Source organism: Nerophis ophidion, linkage group LG04 (genome assembly GCF_033978795.1).
Source record: "Nerophis ophidion isolate RoL-2023_Sa linkage group LG04, RoL_Noph_v1.0, whole genome shotgun sequence".
Lineage (NCBI taxonomy): Eukaryota > Metazoa > Chordata > Actinopteri > Syngnathiformes > Syngnathidae > Nerophis > Nerophis ophidion.
The window spans coordinates 13,077,844-13,098,465 of record NC_084614.1 but is presented as its reverse complement, the minus strand read 5'-3'; the positions used below and the strand labels follow the sequence as shown (position 1 = coordinate 13,098,465).

Sequence of the window (20,622 nt, the reverse complement as noted above, 5' to 3'; positions counted from 1 at the left end):
ATGAAATGAGTTATTTACACAGAAATGTTTAGTATTTTGTTTAGTATACATTTTTTTAATGTAATTTTTTTGCTGGAGGGTGTAGAAAAAGTGTTTATTTTGCAATTTTTTCAGTAAAATATAATTATTTTATTGAAGTGTGCTTAAAAATGGCTTTGTTTTGTGCCTAATGGTAATACTTGGTGATAAAACTCAATATAATAATTTAAAGAGGAGTTTTAGATTATCCTAAAAGGGACACGCGGTAGTAAATGGATGGATGGACATTTTGTTGTGGGAGGCCCCAAAAAAAAATGTGCAAAAAAACTGTTGAACCGTTAAGGGGGGGCATTTATTGTTTATTTGTAGTATCCTTTAAAACATTTTTTTTTTTTTTTTTTTTTTGGAGGGGGTGTAGAAATCTTTTAGGAATTTTACGGCATTATGCCTTAAAAAAAAAAAAAAAAAAAAAAATATATATATATATATATATATATATATATATATATATATATATATATATATATATATATATATTTTTTTTTTTTTTTGGAGGGGGTGTAGAAATCTTTTAGGAATTTTACGGCATTATGCCTTAAAAAAAAAAAAAAAAAAAAATATATATATATATATATATATATATATATGTGTATATATTATAATATAGGACGCACCGGTATATTAGCTGCACCCACTAAATTTTAGAAGAAAAAAACTTTTTTTTTTCCATATATTAGCCACACCGCAGATATATATGTTGTGAAATTTGTTATATACACAGAAATGTTTAGTATTTTGTTTAATAAACATTTATTTTGCAATTTTTTCAATAAAATGAAATATTTTATTAAAGTGTGCTTAAAAACTACAAAGGAAAACGAATGTCAATAAATGAGTGCGATTATTCAAATCCAATTAATCACAGTAAATTACTTGTTTGCGTAATTTAAATTAAGCTCTATTTTTTTTAACCAAATGCAAACTTATTAGAATTTTTAATTATATACTTATTATCCCTTTTTTTCTTTTTTATTGGAGTGGGGGTGTAGAATTTTTTTAGAAAAAGTTTCTCTTGTCATTTTTAAAGAAAAAAAAACATATAATAATATATTAGATGCACCTACTACATTTTAGAAGAAAAAAAATAATTTTCCATATATTAGACCAGGGGTCACCAACCTTTTTGAAAGCAAGAGCTACTTCTTGGGTACTGATTAATGTGAAGGGCTACCAGTTTGATACACACTTAAATAAATTGCCAGAAATAGCCAATTTACTCAATTTACCTTTAACAAATAAATCTATATGTGTAAAAAATGGGAATTTCTGTCTGTCATTCCGTCGTACATTTTTTTCCCTTTTACGGAAGGTTTTTGTTAGAGAATAAATGATGGAAAAAAAACACTTAATTGAACGATTTAAAAGAGGAGAAAACACGAAAAAAATTACAATTAAATTTTGAAACATAGTTTATCTTCAATTTCGGCTTTTTAAAATTCAAAATTCAACCGAAAAAAAATTAAGAGAAAAACTAGCTAATTCGAATCTTTTTGAAAAAATTAAATAAAGAATTTATGGAATATCATTAGTAATTTTACCTGATTAAGATTAATTTTAGAATTTTGAAGACATGTTTTAAATAGGTTGAAATCCAATCTGCACTTTGTTAGAATATATAACCAATTGGACCAAGCTATATTTCTAACAAAGACAAATCATTATTTTTTGTAGATTTTCCAGAACAAATTTTTTTAAAGAAATTCAAAAGACTTTGAAATAAGATTTAAATTTGATTCTACAGATTTTCTAGATTTGCCAGAATATTTATTTATTTATTTTAATCATAATAAGTTTGAAGAAATATTTCACAAATATTTTTTCTCGAAAAAACAGAAGCTAAAATCAAGAATTAAATTAGAATGTATTTATTATTCTTTATAATAAAAAAAATATATTTACTTGAACATTGATTTAAATTGTCAGGAAAGAAGAGGAAGGAATTTAAAAGGTAAAAAGGTATATGTGTTTAAAAATCCTAAAATCATTTTTAAGGTTGTATTTTTTCTCTCAAATTGTCTTTCTGAAAGTTATAATAAGCAAAGTAAAAAAATAAATTAATTTATTTAAACAAGTGAAGACCAAATCTTTAAAATATTTTCTTGGATTTTCAAATTCTATTTGAGTTTTGTCTCTCTTAGAATTAAAAATGTCGAGAAAAGCGAGACCAGCTTGCTAGTAAATAAAAAAAATAAAAAAAATTGAGGCAGCTCACTGGTAAGTGCTGCTATTTGAGCTATCTTTAGAACAGGCCAGCGGGCGACTCATCTGGTCCTTACGGGCGACTTGGTGCCCGCGGGCACCGCGTTGGTGACCCCTGTAGTAGACACACCGGGCTATAAGCCGCAGATATATACTTTGTGAAATGAGTTATTTACACAGAAATGTTTAGTAAAATGTTTATTATACATTTTTTTTAATGTATTTTTTTTTTTTTGGAGGGAGGTGTAGAAAAAAACTGTTTGTTTTGCAATTTTAAAAATACATGTTTTTATTAAAGTGTGCTGAAAACTACAAAGCAAAACAAAATGTATTCAAATCCGATTAATCACAGTAAATTACTTGTTTGCATAATTTAAATTAGGCTGAATATTTTGACCCAAATGCAAACTTACCATCAGATTGTCATACACAAACTTTTTTTCCCCCATTTTTTTACTTGAAAGTACGTCCATTCATCCATCCATTTCCTACCGCTTATTCCTTTTGGGATTGCGGGGGGCGCTGGTGCCTATCTCAGCTACAATCAGGCGGAAGGCGGCGTACACCCTGGACAAATTGCCTCCTCATCGCAGGGCCTTGAAAGTACGTAAGTTCTTTATATTTGATATGGTAATACTTAGTGATAAAACTTAATATAATCATTTTAAAAGAAATTTTAAATGACATTTTCTTGTGGGAGACACAAAAAAAATGTGCAAAAAAAAAACTGTCTGACCGGTAAGAGGGGGCAGGGGGTTATATTATAAACATTTTTATTATGCATAAAAAAAATTTGGGAGGGGGTTCTAGGAAAAAAAAAAAAGAAGAGCACTGCAGCACCCGCAGTGAGTGAACTCGTCCAAAAGATGGCGCCATAGCACAAACAATAAAACCTTTTCTTTCTATTTGCTTGTTGTTGTCCATCCATCCTTTTTTTACCTCTTATTCCCTTTGGGGTCGCGAGGGGCACTGGTGTCTATCTCAGCTACAATCGGGCGGAAGGCGGGGTACACCCTGGACAAGTCGCCACCTCATCGCAGGGCCAACACAGATAGACAGACAACATTCACACTCACTTTCACACACTAGGGCTGATTTAGTGTTGTTGTTGTTTTAAATTTATGAATGAGCCGCACCGTTTTATAAGTCGCAGTGTTCAAAGCGTAGGAAAAGGGTAGGAGCTTATAGTCCGGAATTTATTTCTCCTTTTATGTTAAGAATTGTACATTTGTGTGGTAGCAAGGTATGGTTTGCTATCTGTGTTAGCCCTGCGACGAGGTGGTGACTTGTCCAGAAGTACTACTCAGTGGCCTAGTGGTTAGAGTGTCCGCCCTGAGATCGGTAGGTCGTGAGTTCAGATCCCGGCCGAGTCACACCAAAGACTATAAAAATGGGACCCATTACCTCCCACTCAGCATCAAGGGTTGGAATTGGGGGTTAAATCACCATAAATTATTCCCGGGCGCGGCACTGCTGCTGCCCACTGCTCCCCTCACCTCACAGGGGGTGATCAAGGGTGATGGGTCAAATACAGAGAATAATCTCGCTACATCTAGTATGTGTGTGACTATCATTGGTACTTTAACATTACTCAGCCTTCTGCCCGAATGCAGCTGCAGTGACCCTGAAAGGGACAAGTGGTAGAAAATGGATGGATAATTGTAGCTGTTTCTAATCCAATTAATTAATCGATTAACCGCCAGTCAACATCTAAATGTCCTCCAGTAAGCACACAATTTCCTCCTATTTTAGTCAAGTCATTTAGAGCGAGCAGCTACACAACAGGCGAGCACACAATGGCACACAAGCTAGACATACGCAGTCATCATTGATTTGTCAACATGTATCAAACAATTGTACTTGCATACTACTTACACATGCAAAGTCTCCAAGACATATTAGAAAGTATCCAGTAGCAAACGTGTCCACATCATTCCACCTGAGCTTAATTTAATTAAATATTGTGGCTATTCGGTGTCACCAAAAACAATTGCCTCTCCACTTTAACTTAAAGACAGCATGAGTCCATATCAGATGGTTGATACTAAGTAGGTTGGTGTTTTTTCATGCCTACCATTGTTGTTTGGCATCAGGTGTGCAAGCTAACCTCTAATTCTGTGACTTTTTTTTTACAAGACTGATTGCAATTAGGAGAAGAATGTTCCCACGTGTTTTTTTTTGTTTGTTTGTTTTGTTGTTTTTTTTTACAGGCTGTCCAAGCCTCCTCTGTGAGGAGCTGGAAACCCAGGACAGTCGGGAGAGGAGCTGCGGAGAAGGAGAAAAGGACGTGACGGCGCAAGGAGAGGAGAAAGACCAGGGGAGAGGACCGCTAGAAGACCTGGAGAGGGTGAGGCCCGAAGGCAGCGAGGCGGAGGACGCCAAGATGGCCGACAAAAGCTACCCAGTGCGCAGTAAGCCAGAGGGCCGAGAAAAGGGCAGCCCTGAGGATGACAGCGAGCAGCAGAAGAGGAGTGGAAAGCCAAGAGGGAAGAGGCCAAGTGAGCGAATGAAGAAGAGGAGGGCCCACAACGACGAGGGCAAGAAACCGGAAGCGGCGCCGCCGAGTCCAGAAGAAAGCTCGGGTCTGACGGAGCCTGACGTGGGACTGATGAGCACATGTGACCTCAGCGAGCACCTCTACCTGGGCTGCGGGGGCTCGGGCCTGTACTGCCACCAAGTCCAAGTCCCCTTGCTCTACTCCTCTCAGAACTCGGTCCCCATACAACCCGCCCCGTCCCCCCAGCACGGGACCAAGAGGCCCCCCAGTCCCTTTTTGACACACACAGTGTCCCAGCAGGGTCTGGAACCACTAGAGGTGACCATCTTGTCTGTCCTCAAAACATCATGTCATGTATTCACCTGTGTCACTACCCGGCAGCGCAGACACACTCGTGCAAGATGGGGGGGTCCAAAGTCTGGCCCACAGTTAAATTTTTAACGGCCCGCGGCACATTCTAAAAATACTATTACAAAAAAACTAAGTAGAATAAAAGAGCAAGAAGGTAAAATGTAACAAGAAAAAGTTGCAACTTCGACTCTAATAACACAAATCTGCAATGCTGGCGTCTTTCTTTAAAACTGCCATTGCTAAAAAATAATAATTGAATCAAAATCAATGTTATGAATTGACATATTCAAGGCTCCATTTACTTCACATTAAATATTCCACCTTCAAATATTTTTTAGGGAAAATATTCTGTCAGTTTTCTTACGCAAAAAAGGCATAAAACAAACAAGTTAAAAAACAAAACAAAAAAACTCTTACTGACAGATATCTGAAGTTGATCTAGAGACATATAAAGGAAAAATACAAAAAATATTTGACTTATTTTACAAATTGTTTTGAATGGGGCCCTTTTGGACCCCTAAGAATTTTAGTGCCGTTTTAAACTCTATCCATCCATTTTTTCTACCGCTTGTCCCTTTTGGGGTTGCGGGGGGTGCTGGACTGTCATTGTTCAAAAAATTATATTACTCAAAATCAATGTTGTGAATTATTGACCTATTTAAAGCTACAATTACTTCACATCAAATATGGAGTAATCAACTGATCTGAAGTTGATCTGGAGATTTAAGTGTTAAAAAGAATTATGTATGTATGTGTTTAACACTTATGAATGGGACCCCTTCCAGTTCTGTTTTTTTTTGTTATTTTTTAAAAGGCCTTCACTAAACTATTGCATCAAAACCAATGTTTTGAATTATTGACTTATTCAAGGCTCCATTTACTTCATATTAAATATTTCACCATGAAATATTTTTTGGGGAAAAATATTGTGTTAGTTTTCTTTAGCAAAAAGGGCATACGAACAAGTTCAAAAATAAACACTGACCGAAATATCTGAAGTTGATCTAGAGACATATAAAGGAAAAATACAACAAATATTTTACCTATTTTTACAACTTTTTTGAGTGGGGCCCTTTTGGACCCTTAAGATTTTTAGTGTCTTTTTTGGGGGAGAGGTTAAACTGTCATTGTTTAAAAAATTATAATTAATCAAAACAATGTTATGAATTATTGACAAATTTAAGGCTCCGTTTACTTCACATTAAATATTTTTTAGGAACATTTTTGCCAGCTTTCTTTAGCAAAAAAAAAAGGCACAAAACAAGTTAAAATTAAAAACACTTACTGACAGAGATATCTGAAGTTGATCTGGAGACATATAAAGGAAAAAATACCAAAAATATTTGACTTATTTAAACATTTTTTGGAGTGGGGCCCTTTTGGACCCCTAAAATTAGTGTCTTTTTTGGAGGGGGGGTTTAAAACTGTCATTGTTCAAAAAATTATAATAAATCAAAATCAATGTTATGAATTATTGACATATTCAAGGCCCCAATTACTTCATATTAAATATTCCACCTTGAAATATTTTTGGGGGAAAATATTTTGTCAGTTTTCTTTAGCATAAAAGGCATACAAAAAAGTAAAAAAATAAAATAAACACTGACAGAGATATCTGAAGTTGATGTAGAGACATATAAAGGAAAAATACAACAAATATTTGACTTATTTTTAAAACTTTTTTGAGTGGGGCCCTTTTGGATCCCTAAGAATTTGAGTTTTTTTTGGGGGGGTTGAACTGTCATTGTCCAAACAATTCTAATGAATCAAATCAATGTTATGAATTATTGACCTATCCAAGGCTCCAATTACTTCACATCAAATATTCCATTGATATAGAGATTTAAGTGCTAAAAATAACTATATATGTATGTATGTATGTGTATGTATATATATATATATATATATATATATATATATATATATGTATATGTATGTATATATGTATGTATGTATGTGTATATATATATGTATATATATACATATGTATGTATGTATGTATGTGTATATATATATGTATATATATACGTATGTATGTATATGTATATATATATATGTATGTATGTATGTGTATATATATATATATATATATATATGTGTGTGTGTATATATATGTATATGTATATGTATATATATACATATGTGTATATATATATATATATGTATATATATATGTATATATATACATATGTGTATATATATATTATATATATATGTGTATGTATGTGTATATATATATGTGTATGTATGTATGTGTATATATGTATATATATACATATGTATGTATATGTATATATATACATATGTATGTATATGTATATATATATATATATATATATATGTATATATATATATATATATATATATATATATATATATATATATGTATATATATATATATATATATATATATATATATATATATATATATATATATATATATATATGTATATATATATATATATATATATATATATGTATATATATATATGTGTGTGTGTATGTTTAACACTTCTGAGTGGAACCCTTTTCGGATCCCTAGGATTTTTTAATATATATTTTTTAAACTGCCGTTGCTGAAATAAAACAATAGCCAAGTGAACTAGCATGCTAACAGTATTACGCAAACAACAGCTCACTAACAGTTAGCATTAGTGAAATAGCAAAATATATGAAACTTGGTGTACATATCTAGGTGAGGTATACCTGTTGAAAAATAGCATGCTAATGTTACCCTGCTAAAACTCTAGAATGTGTCAAGTACCAAAACATATTACTCTGCGACGTATAAGGAACAATTTGTGAGAAAAGTTAGCATGCTAACGGGCGCGTACATTGAGTTTCGAAGTATAACGCTGGTGTATACCTATGAAACTAGCCTGCTAATGTTAGCATGCTAACAGATAGCATTCGTCAAGTAATAAAATATTCAATGACTGCAAAATTTGAAAAAAAAATGTTATGAATTGCTTACTCATTTAAGGCATCAATTACTTCGCATCAAATATTCCACTTGAAATATTTTTTCAGGGAAAATAGTAAATTTTTTCTGTGTGCCATATGAAAAAACTTAAAAAAATCTTGGACAAAAGGGGCAAATAACGAACCAAATGAATGACAAAAACATAAAATTGATTGCTAGATCTAAGTTAATATAGAAACTTAATTGGAGAAAGTAAAAAAAACAAAAACTATAAGACTTATTTTTAATATTTTTTTAACTTGGGGCCATTTTTAGATCCCCCCCAAAAAATGTTTTAACTGTCCTTGCAAAAAAAAAAAAAAAAAAAGTGAATAAAATAATTTACCGAAATTTTATTTTTTTTCAATCTTTTGAATTGATTTGTTTTTATTTAGAAATAATTTTATTTTATGTTTTTGCCATAACAACAGGGTTGTCTGTATATCAATTTACTATAAGAGTTGAATAATAATAATTAAAAAAAAGAAACAAGTTAAAGTACCAATGATTGTCACAGACACACGAGGTGTGGCAAAATAATTCTCTGCATTTGACCCATCACCCTTGTTCACCCCCTGGGAGGTGAGGGGAGCAGTGAGCAGCAGCGGGGGCCGCGCCCGGCAATAATTTTTGGTGATTTAACCCCCATTTCCAACCCTTGATGCTGATATGACTTATTGTGATTTGTTTTTTATGACTGAGACCCTTGCAGGTCCTCGGCAACAAATCTGAGACGAGCCCTGAAGGTTGAAAAAAAAAAAATCTTTATACTGTATAAGTTCTGAAAAATATCAAACTAGCCCCCCGCATGCTTTAATTTTTCAGTGTGTGGCCCTCAGTGTGAAAAGTTTGGACCCCCCTGCTTTATGATTATGATCATAAATTGTCCCCTTGACGCAATAATCAATATTTGTATGTGATGACCTCAGATGGAGATCACCCAGGTCTACTCCACCCGCCGCTCCATACGTTATAGCGCCCGAGGACGAGGACGCGCCATCGGCCGCGCCCTCAGCTTCCCCATGCTGCCCACCGTAGACGGCGTGGACGGCTGCTTTTTGCCGCCGGCGGCCAAGAAGAAGACGCGGACACTCTACAACACCAGTGAGTTAAGTTTTTTCCCTCATAACTTTTTCTTTATTTTACTTTACATTAGACCTCTAAAGGCCACATCTGTGGACAGCACCTTTTTAGCTCCTATTTCCAGAATGGTGTACACTACTCAATTGGGGTCTTATGGCCACTTATGTGAACACTTATACTGCCATCTGGTGGTGTCAGAAGAGTATAACATACAATGGAATTTGGAAAAAAAAGTGTAAAAATAAGAATTAGCATGTCACTAAACATGAAGTACACATTTGTGTACGTATGGACTAAGTACATCATATCAAAAGATGATTCTTAGTTCTTATTCTAATTAGGGTCCAGTAAGGCCCTGCGATGAGGTGGCGACTTGTCCAAGGTGTACACCGCCTTCCGCCCGATTGTAGCTAAGATAGGCACCCAAAGGGAATAAGCGGTAGAAATGGATTGATGGATGGATGGGTCCAATAGGCCAAAATAGCAAAGAGAAATAAAAAAAGCACAGTAAACAAACAGCTTGGGCCTAAAATCGGTTAAGTAGATTTCCATCCATTCGGCCATCCATTTTCTACCGCTTGCCCCTTTTGGGGTTGCTGGAAACATTTATTGAAATTTTATTTTTTAAATTTTTTATTCATTAATTTTCTACCGCTTGTCCCTTTCGGGGTCACGGGGGGTGCTGGAAACATTTATTGACATTTTAATTTATTTTATTTTTTATTAAAATGTTTAATATCAATCTAAGCCACAGATATATACGTTGTGAAATTAGCTATTTCCAAAGAAAGATTTTATAAATGTTTACTTTTTCATAACATGGTCACTACTGCCTAGTTTCTCTTGTTTTTTATATATATATATATTCTCTTATTTTACTGTTATATTTCTATTGTCGTTGTTTTTTATTTTTATTGTTATTGTAATATTTTTCTGTTTTGTTTCCATTTATACCCCCATTATTTACTTTTTAAATCCGATCTCAACTCCGTACACTGCTGCTGGAATTTTAATATCTATCTATCTATCTACTGTATCTATCGTCGTGGAATGAACACATTATTATGCCTAATTTTGTTGTGAACCCCCTCTGGATGCATTAAACAATGTAACTAGGTTTTCCAAAATAAATCAACTCAAGTTATGAAAAAAAAATGCCACCCAACATGACACTGCCATATTTATTATTGAAGTCACAAAGTGCATTATTTTTTTTTAACATGCCTCAAAACAGCAGCTTGGAATCTGGGACATGCTCTCCCTGAGGTTAAGGTGTGGGGTAGGATGTAGCGGGGGGTGTATATTGTAGCGTCCCGGAAGAGTTATTGCTGCAAGGGATCCTGAGTATTTGTTCTTTTGTGTTTATGTTGTGTTACGGTGCGGATGTTCTCCCGAAATGTGTTTGTCATTTTTGTTTGGTGTGGGTTCACAGTGTGGCGCATATTTGTAACAGTGTTAAACTTGTTTGTAAGGCGATCCTCGGCATGACCTGTATGGCTGTTGACCAAGTATGCTTTGCATTCACTTGTGTGTGTGTTTGTGTAAAAAGCCGTAGATATTATGTGATTGGGCTGGCACGCAAGGTTTACTGGCGCTCTGTATTTCTTCCTTCGTCCATGTACCACTCTGTATAGCGGCCTTTTAAAAAGTCATACATTTTACTTTTTGAAACCGATATCGATAATTTCCAAGATTACTTTTTAAAGCATATATCGGGAGCCCGATATTATCGAACATCTCTAGTTTTAATGAAAAATTATTTGCATCATGGCCGTCGGAAAAGAAAAATCCATAAATTAGCCGCACCGTTTTATAAGCCGCAGGGTAAAAGCGTAGGGTGGAAAAAACTGTGGTTTATAGTCCGGTAATTCTTCTCAGCATAGAGACATGATGGTTGAAGGGAGTGAATTTTGAAGCAAGCTTATAAATTGTCCATGGTGTGCAGATCAGCTGAAGCACCTGGAGGCCCTGTTCCAGGAGGACCATTATCCGGACGGGGAGAAGAGGAAAGTCATCGCTGCCTCAGTCGGCGTCACGCCTCAGAGGATTATGGTCAGGCCGCCGCTCCTCATTTCACTTTCCCTCGCACGCAATCTTGCCCCCCGAAGGAAGAGCGTTCAAAGTCGACACGCTCTCGGGTGGTCACGTGCTGCCATGTGTGTCGCAGGTGTGGTTTCAGAACCGCCGGGCCAAGTGGAAGAAGGTGGAGCGCTCGGTGACGGGCAAGGCGGAGCAGAAGCAAAGCGGTGACGGCGGGAGCCCCGCCCACCCCCGCGTGGCCACTCAGCTGCCGAACATGGCGGCCAACAGGTGAGCCCGATGAAACGTGTATTCCTCTTGAAGAGCACAGCATCACCCGTTTCATCCTGCTTTCCAGCAAGGCAGCGCCCGCCTTCTCGGGTCACTTTGGTGCCAAGATGCCGGCGCCGGAGCCTGCGGCGCAACCCTTCTGCACCCCGTCCACACACACCCTGCCCTCCTACAGCACCCTGCAGGCCACCATCAGCAGTCCAGGTGGAGTTGTGCACCTCTTCACTCCTTCACATGACTCTCATTTGTTTTGTTTTTTTTCATTTTATTTTTATTGACATCTAGCATCAGACATTCCTATCCATTATATCAGTGGTTCTCAACCTTTTTTCAGTGAACATTTTTTAAATTCAAGTACCCCCTAATCAGAGCAAATCATTTTTGGTTGAAAATAAGAGATGTTTTTTATTTTATAAATAAAATAAAATGAGATAGTAAAAAAAAAAAAAAAAAAAAAAAAAAAACATTTTCTTGGATAAAAAAGAAAGTAAAATCATATAAAACAATTATATAAAAAATAGTAATTAATGATAATGTTAGTGGACCGGCGGCACACACAATCATGTGTGTTTCAGGGACTGTGTCCCTTGCAGACTGTGCTATATATGTTGTGGGAACCACAATTTTGGTAGCAGAAAGAAACAACCCTTTTTTGTGTGAGTGGGTGTGGATGAGTGTGAATGGGGGAGGGAGGGGTTTTCTTTGGGGGGTTGATGCACTAATGGAAAGTATATCTTGTGTATTTTTATGTTGATTTAATAAAAAAATTAAAAAAAAGAGATAAAGTTGTAAAATACAGAACTGTCATCAGTTTCTGATCGATTAAATTATATAACATTGCAAAATATTGCTAATTTCTAGTGGTCTTTCTTGAACTATTTGGAAAAAAAGATATAAAAATCACTAAAAACGTGTTGAAAAATAAACAAGTGATTCAATTATAAATAAATATTTTTACACATAGAAGTAATCATCAACTTAAAGTGCCCTCTTTGGGGATTGTAATAGAGATCCATCTGGATTCATGAACTTCATTCTAAATATTTTTTCACAAAAAATAATATTTCAAATATAAACAATATTTATGGAACATGTCCACAAAAAATCTAGCTGTCAACACTGAATATTGCATTGTTTATAAACTTACATTCATATTTTGTTGAAGTATTATTCAATAAATATATTTATAAAGGATTTTTCAATCAATCAATGATTATTTATATAGCCCTAAATCACTAGTGTCTCAAAGGGCTGCACAAACCACAACAACATCCTCGGTAGAGCCCACATAATGGCAAGGAAAACTCACCCCAGTGGGACGTCAGTGACAATGATGACTATGAGAAACCTTGGAGAGGACTGCATATGTGGGGGAACCGAAAGCAATGGATGTCAAGTGGGTCTAACATGATACTGCAAAAGTTCAATCCATTGTGGATCCAACACAACCGTGAGAGTCCAGTCCAAAGTGGTTCCAACACAGCAGCGAAAGTCCCGTCCACAGCGGAGCCAGCAGGAAACCTTCCCAAGCGGAGGCGGATCAGCAGCGCAGAGACGTCCCCAGCCGATACACAGGCGAGCGGTCCATCCTGGGTCCCGACTCTGGACGAGCGGTCCATCCTGGGTCCCGACTCTGGACGAGCGGTCCATCCTGGGTCCCGACTCAGGACCAGCGGTCCATCCTGGGTCCCGACTCAGGACCAGCGGTCCATCCTGGGTCCCGACTCAGGACCAGCGGTCCATCCTGGGTCCCGACTCAGGCGAGCCAGTACTTCATCCCTGGCCACCGGACCGGACCCCTTCCACAAGGGAGAGTGGGACAGAGGAGAAAAAGAAAAGAAACGGAAGATCAACTGGTCTAAAAAGGGAGTCTATTTTAAAGGTTAGAGCAGTGGTAGGGAACCTATGGCTCCTGAGCCAGATCTGGCTCTTTTGATGACTGCATTTGGCTCTCAGATAAATCTTTGCTTACCATGATAAGTAATGAATAATTCCGCTGGTATTCACAGTATTAAAAATAACGTTCAAAATATAAAACATTCTCATGCATTTTAATACGTCCATCCGTTTTTCTACCGCACCTGTTCAAGAAGTCGCATTAAGGGTAAGAAGTATTTTATTTATTGTTGGTTAGCTTCAGAATAACAATGTTATCAAAAAGAATAAGAGACCTACTGTACTCTAAAAATGTTGGTCGTACTTAAAAATGCACACATTTAGTTGTATTCAATATTAAAAAAATATTACATGGCTCTCACGGAAATACATTTTAAAATATTTGGCCTTCATGGCTCTCTCCGCCAAAAAGGTTCCCGACCCCTGGGCTAGAGTATACAAATGAGTTTTAAGGTGAGACTTAAATGCTTTGAATTGTTGCTATTTTTTGGAACATTTTAAAAAAATCTCACTTACCCCTTGGCATACCTTCAAGTACCCCCAAGGGTACGCATACCCCCATTTGAGAATCACTGCCTTACATCATATTCACATACATCATATATCTGTTGTCTGCCCTAAATGTCAAAATATTTTTGGGTCATATCCCAACCATACCACCCCCCAAAAAAAGAAACCGTAAAATAAAAAAATAGTATCTACAAATACATCAATTCAATCAATCAATCAATGTTTACTTATATAGCCGTAAATCACTACTGTCTCAAAGGGCTGCACAAACCACAACACAAACCACTACGACATCCTATCAAAAGAGAAATAATGACCACATGACTCTTATTTGATGGCACATCTGCTCCAGAAAGTTCAGGGGTCTGCAACCTGTGGCTAAAAATAGCAACAATTCAAAAATCCTTTATAAATATATTTATTGAATAAAACTTCAACAAAATATGAATGTAAGTTCATGAACTGTGAAAAGAAATACAACAATGCAATATTCAGTGTTGACAGCTAGATTTTTTTGTGGACATGTTCCATAAATATTGTTTATAATTAAAATATTCTTTTTTGTGAAGAAATGTTTAGCATTAAGTCCAGATGGATTTATATTACAATCCCCAAAGAGGGCACTTTAAGGTGATGATTACTTTTATGTGTAGAAATCTTTATTTATAATATAATCATTTGTTTATTTTTCAACAAGTTTATAGTTACTTTTATATCTTTTTTTCAAAATAGTTCAAGAAAGACCACTACAGATGAGCAATATTTTGCACTGTTGTACAATTTAATAAATCAGAAACTGATGACATAGTGCTGTATTTTACTTCTTTATCTCTTTTTTTCCAACCAAAAATGCTTTGCTCTGATTAGGGGGTACTTGAATTAAAAACATGTTCACAGGGGGTACATCACTGAAAAAAGGTTGAGAACCACTGCACTAGGGGTTCAAGTTTATTGGTCACATGCAGACTACATCACAGTGAAATGCTTTTTTCCATGCTCTTCAGATATTGCGTACAGTGGGATCCAAACACTAGTTGCAAAATCTAATACACTAAATACCAAAATACAAAAAAATTAATAGCTCTGATGTACATTAAGTACAAGACAATAAGTTACACTAGTTATGGTAGAGGTCTCAGTACAAGTAGAAGTACAGTAGTCAAATACAGTATCAGTGCAAGATCAAATAGTATTTTCCGCACTATAAGGCGCACCGGACTATAGGGCGCACTTTCAATGAATGGCCTATTTTAAAACTTTGTTCATATATAAAGCGCGCCGCATTATAAGGCGCATAGAATAGATGCTACAGTAGAGGCTGGGGTTACGTTATGCATCCTTTAGATCATGGGTGTCAAACTCTGGCCCACGGGCCAAATCTGGCCCGCCATGTAATTTCATTTGGACCTTGAAGCAATATCAAATTAACATTACAGCTGGCCCGCCGGTGTTATACAGAGGTGCCGCAGCAACACCCCATTCACCGATTTCCTGGGAGACTCTCGAATTTCAGTTCCCCTCCCGAAAATCTTTCTCCCGAATTCCACCCGGACAACAATATTGGGGGTGTGCCTTAAAGGCACTGCCTTTAGCGTCCCCTACAACCTGTCGTCAAGTCTGTTTTACCTCCTCACAAACAGCGTGCCGGCCCAGTCACGTAATATATGTGGCTTCTACACACATGTAAGTAAATGCAAGGCATACTTGATCAACAGCATACAGGTCACATTGAGGGTGGCCATATAAACAACTTTAACACTGTTACAAATGTGCGCCACACTGTGAACCCACACCAAACAAGAATGACCAACACATTTCGGGAGAACATCCGCAACGTAACACAACATAAACACAACAGAACAAATACCAAGAACCCGTTGCAGCACTAACTCTTCTGGACTGTTACAATATACACCCCCTCCCCGCTACCAACAAACCCCGCCCCCCTAACCCCACCCACCTGAGCCCCGACATTAACTGAGCAGTAAAAAGGCCTGCATGGTTGATTTATTGGCAGACCAGGGTGGTGGTTCCTCTCTTTAAGAAGGGGGACCGGAGGGTGTGTTCCAACTATCGTGGGATCACACTCCTCAGCCTTCCCGGTAAGGTTTATTCAGGTGTACTGGAGAGGAGGCTACGCCGGATAGTCGGACCTCGGATTCAGGAGGAACAGTGTGGTTTTCGTCCTGGTCGTGGAACTGTGGACCATTTCTATACTCTCGGCAGGGTTCTTGAGGGTGCATGGGAGTTTGCCCAACCAGTCTACATGTGCTTTGTGGACTTGGAGAAGGCATTCGACTGTGTCCCTCGGGAAGTCCTGTGGGGAGTGCTCAGAGAGTATGGGGTATCGGACTGTCTTATTGTGGCGGTCCGCTCCCTGTATGATCAGTGTCAGAGCTTGGTCCGCATTGCTGGCAGTAAGTCGAACACATTTCCAGTGAGGGTTGGACTCCGCCAAGGCTGTCCTTTGTCACCGATTCTGTTCATAACTTTTATGGACAGAATTTCTAGGCGCAGTCAAGGCGTTGAGGGGTTCCGTTTTAGTGACCGCAGGATTAGGTCTCTGCTTTTTGCAGATGATGTGGTCCTGATGGCTTCATCTGACCGAGATCTTCAGTTCTCACTGGATCGGTTTGCAGCCGAGTGTGAAGCGACCGGAATGAGAATCAGCACCTCCAAGTCCGAGTCCATGGTTCTCGCCCGGAAAAGGGTGGAGTGCCATCTCCGGGTTGGGGAGGAGCCCCTGCCCCAAGTGGAGGAGTTCAAGTACCTAGGAGTCTTGTTCACGAGTGTGGGAAGAGTGGATCGTGAGATCGACAGGCGGATCGGTGCGGCGTCTTCAGTAATGCGGACGTTGTACCGATCCGTTGTGGTGAAGAAGGAGCTGAGCCGGAAGGCAAAGCTCTCAATTTACCGGTCAATCTACGTTCCCATCCTCACCTATGGTCATGAGCTTTGGGTCATGACCGAAAGGATAAGATCACGGGTACAAGCGGCCGAAATGAGTTTTCTCACCCTATCTCCCTTAGAGATAGGGTGAGAAGCTCTGCCATCCGGGAGGAGCTCAAAGTAAAGCCGCTGCTCCTTCACATCGAGAGGAGCCAGATGAGGTGGTTCGGGCATCTGGTCAGGATGCCACCCGAACGCCTCCCTAGGGAGGTGTTTAGGGCATGTCCAACCGGTAGGAGGCCACGGGGAAGACCCAGGACACGTTGGGAAGACTGTCTCTCGGCTGGCCTGGGAACGCCTCGGGATCCCCCGGGAAGAGCTAGACGAAGTGGCTGGGGAAAGGGAAGTCTGGGTTTCCCTGCTTAGGTTGTTGCCCCCGCGACCCGACCTCAGATAAGCGGAAGAAGATGGATGGATGGATGGTTGATTTATTATTTTATTTTCAAATGTATTAGCCTCTGGAAAAAGTGAATGTTAATATTTACCTCAGAAGGCTGCAAATACAAAAGGGGCATTACATTTTTATTTAAATTTGATTTGATATGCCATTGATATTTTTCTATTATTATTATTATTTTAAACTCAATTTTGCATGTCACTATAAAGTTATATAAGCCTTGCTTGTTCAATATTCAATGAAAAACTTGTTTGGGTCCCTATTAAAAGATTAATTTGTTCAACCTCGGCCCGCGGCTTTGTTCAGTTTTAAATTTTTGCCCACTCTGTATTTGAGTTTGACACCCCTGCTTTAGATCATGGGTGTCAAACTCTGGCCCGCGGGCCAAATCTGGCCCGCGGGCCAAATCTGGCCCGCCGTGTAATTTCATTTGGCCCTTGAGGCAATATCAAATTATCATTAGAGCTGGCCGGCCGGTATTATACAGCGGTAGCGCCGCTGTAACACCGCATTTACCGCTAATACTCATACTTGCCAACCATCCCGATTTTCCCGGGAGACTCCTGAAGTTCAATGCCTTTCCCAAAAATCTCCCAGGGCAACCATTCTCCTGAATTTCTCCTGAATTTCTCCCGATTCTCCCAATATTGGGGGCGTTCCCTCAAGGCACTGCCTTTAGCGTTCTCTACAAACAGTGTGGAAAAAGTTAATGTTGATATTTACCTCAGAAGGCTGCAAATAGAAAAGAAGCATTACATTTTTTATTTCAATTTTATTTAATATACCATTGATGTTTTTTGTTTGTTTTTTGAAAGTTGATTTTGCACCATTAAGTTGTATAAGCGTTGCTTGTTCCGTATTCGTTGTTAAAGCAAATCAGTGTAGCAAACCGAGCAATAATTAACGTTTTATTCATGCACTTTCTCTTGCTACTTCAAGGCTTGAATGTTTGATTCATTCATTATTATTTTATTTTCAAATGTATTATTAGCCTGTGGAAAAAGTTTATTTTGATATTTACCTCATAAGGCTGCAAATAGAAAAGAGGCATTCAATTTTTATTTAAATTTTATTTGATATGCCATTGATATTTTTTTAATTATTATTATTATTATTATTTGAAACTCGATTTTGCATGTCACTATAAAGTTATATAAGCATTGCTTGTCCAATATTAAATGCAAAACTTGTTTGGGTCCCTATTAAAAAGTTAATTTGTTCAACCATGGCCCGCTGCTTTGTTCAATTTAAAATTTAGGCCCACTCTGTATTTGAGTTTGAGACCCCTGCTTTAGATGGAACTGCGCTAAAAGGAATGTCAACAAAACAGTCAGATAGGTCAGTCAAACTTTATTAATAGATTACAAACCAGCGTTCTGACAACTCCGTTCACTCTCAAAATGAATGAACAGCTGTTTTATTATTTTCCCCGATTCAATAAACACGTAAAGACTGTCTGATACTGTTACGGTAAATCAAATGTTAGTGGAATCACAATATAATAACACTCGAAATAGTGCAAAGCAATAATATATCAATAACTCAACGTTGCTCAAACGATAATGTCACACAAAATAAACATGTAAAGCTCACTTTAAGTTATTCCTCATCCACGAATCCCTCAAATTCTTCTTCTTCAGTGTTGGAATCAAACAGTTGGGCGAATACGGCATCCAACATGCCCGGCTCCGTCTCGTCGAAGTCGTCATTAAAGTAGTCAGTGTCGCTGCTGTTAATGTTAAATTCTCTCGCTGCTGCTCTATTCCCGTGAAGTGAAGTGTGAAGGGAATTATATATATATAGGGCTTTTTCTCTAGTGACGCAAAGCGCTTTACATAGTGAAACCCAATATCTAAGTTACATTCAAACCAGTGTGGGTGGCACTGAGAGCAGGTGGGTAAAGTGTCTTGCCCAAGGACACAACGGCTTTGACCAGGATGGCGGAAGCGGGAATCGAACCTGCAACCCTCAAGTTGCTGGCACGGCCGCTCTACCAACCGAGCTAAACCCGCCCGTGTTCTACTATGTGACTGATCGCCTTGGTTTAAACTCTGCATCGTAGGAGACATTTTGGGGTCTTTACACTCAGGAACACCACGCCTCCCGCAGTCATATATCCCAGCATGCACCACGCGCTTCTTCTTCTACGAGGGAAAAGGAAGTTGGCGGCTGCTTACCGTAGTTGCGAGACCTCTTGTGGCATGTTTAATTCGGACACTGAAGAAGAAGAATTTGAGGGATTCGTGGATGAGGAATAACTTAATAAAGTGAGCTTTACATGTTTATTTTGTGTGTTGTGTTTTGTGGCGTTAACGTTTGAGCAACGTTGAGTTATTGATATATTGTTATTGCTTTGCACTATTTCAGGACGTCGGTAATGGAGTCAGTGTCGCTGCTGTCGTCTAGCAGTTCAGTGACAATTCCTGCTTTCCTGAAATCATGTCTCTCAATAGGAGCCGTTTTGGGGTCTTTACATAAACACACAAATGGAAATGAAACGGCACACCTGGCGCAGTCGTATATCCCAGCATGCACCGCGCGCTTCTTCTCCTACGGGGGAAAATGAAATCGGCGGCTGCTTACTGTAGTTGTGAGACCTGTTGTGGCTCAATATTGGTACATATATAAGGCACCCGGGATTATAAGGCGCACTGTCAGCTTTTGAGAAAATTTTTGGTTTTTAGGTGCGCCTTATTGTGCGGAAAATACGGTAACAGTATATACCAGACCTGAGGAAATTAATTACATTTATTTGCTCACCCTCACCCACCTAATCCATCAGTACGGGTAATCCCTTCATAATTACAGTGGGGTTTTTTTTTTGTGTGTAAATATATAACAAATGTCTGTTGTGTGCTCACTGGCAAACACCCCATGTTTATTTTGTGTCATTTATGTGAAGTGAAATGTTGCTACATTGGTGTACGCTCGGTGGGAAATACACCAAACCAACGAATGACTTTAATCTCTGCCTTTTTATCTCCAAGGTCAGCCCAGAGTGCGAGACGAGGGACATCGCCAGCCCGAGTTCCACCCCCGCCCCATGCAGAGCCCTCCCCCACTGAGGAGAGTCAGCCTCCCGCACCTCGCCGCCGCTGCCGCCTACAACCCCATCCTCAACACGCTGGCACACACCCCGCCGTTCTTTTTGGAGGGCGGAGCTTGTCACGCTCTGCAGACGGACGCAAGGTCAGCGCAATGCAAAGCGACACATTAGACTAACAATAATGCTCGTTCAGTCCAGAAACTAAACTGCACCTGCTCCATGCAATATCTGCATCCCAAAAAATTCAAGTTGTTAATAAACATGTTTATGATTATTATAGACCAGTGGTCGGGAACCTTTTTGGCTGAGAGAGCCAAAAGGCCAAATATTTTAAAATGTATTTCCGTAAGAGCCATATAATATTTTTTCAACACTGAACACAA

At 38.2% G+C, this 20,622-nt stretch overlaps 1 protein-coding gene across 1 annotated transcript in view; it reads left to right on the top strand.

Moving 5' to 3' along the window:
• Positions 1–20,622, top strand: part of LOC133550934 (paired box protein Pax-6-like) — a 35,233-nt gene that overhangs the window by 3,250 nt on the left and 11,361 nt on the right. The window contains exons 2-7 of the mRNA XM_061897098.1: positions 4,449–5,053; positions 8,978–9,152; positions 11,077–11,183; positions 11,299–11,441; positions 11,509–11,645; positions 20,181–20,382. Coding sequence (XP_061753082.1) covers positions 4,449–5,053; positions 8,978–9,152; positions 11,077–11,183; positions 11,299–11,441; positions 11,509–11,645; positions 20,181–20,382 — 1,369 coding nt within the window. The remainder of the gene's footprint in view (positions 1–4,448; positions 5,054–8,977; positions 9,153–11,076; positions 11,184–11,298; positions 11,442–11,508; positions 11,646–20,180; positions 20,383–20,622) is intronic.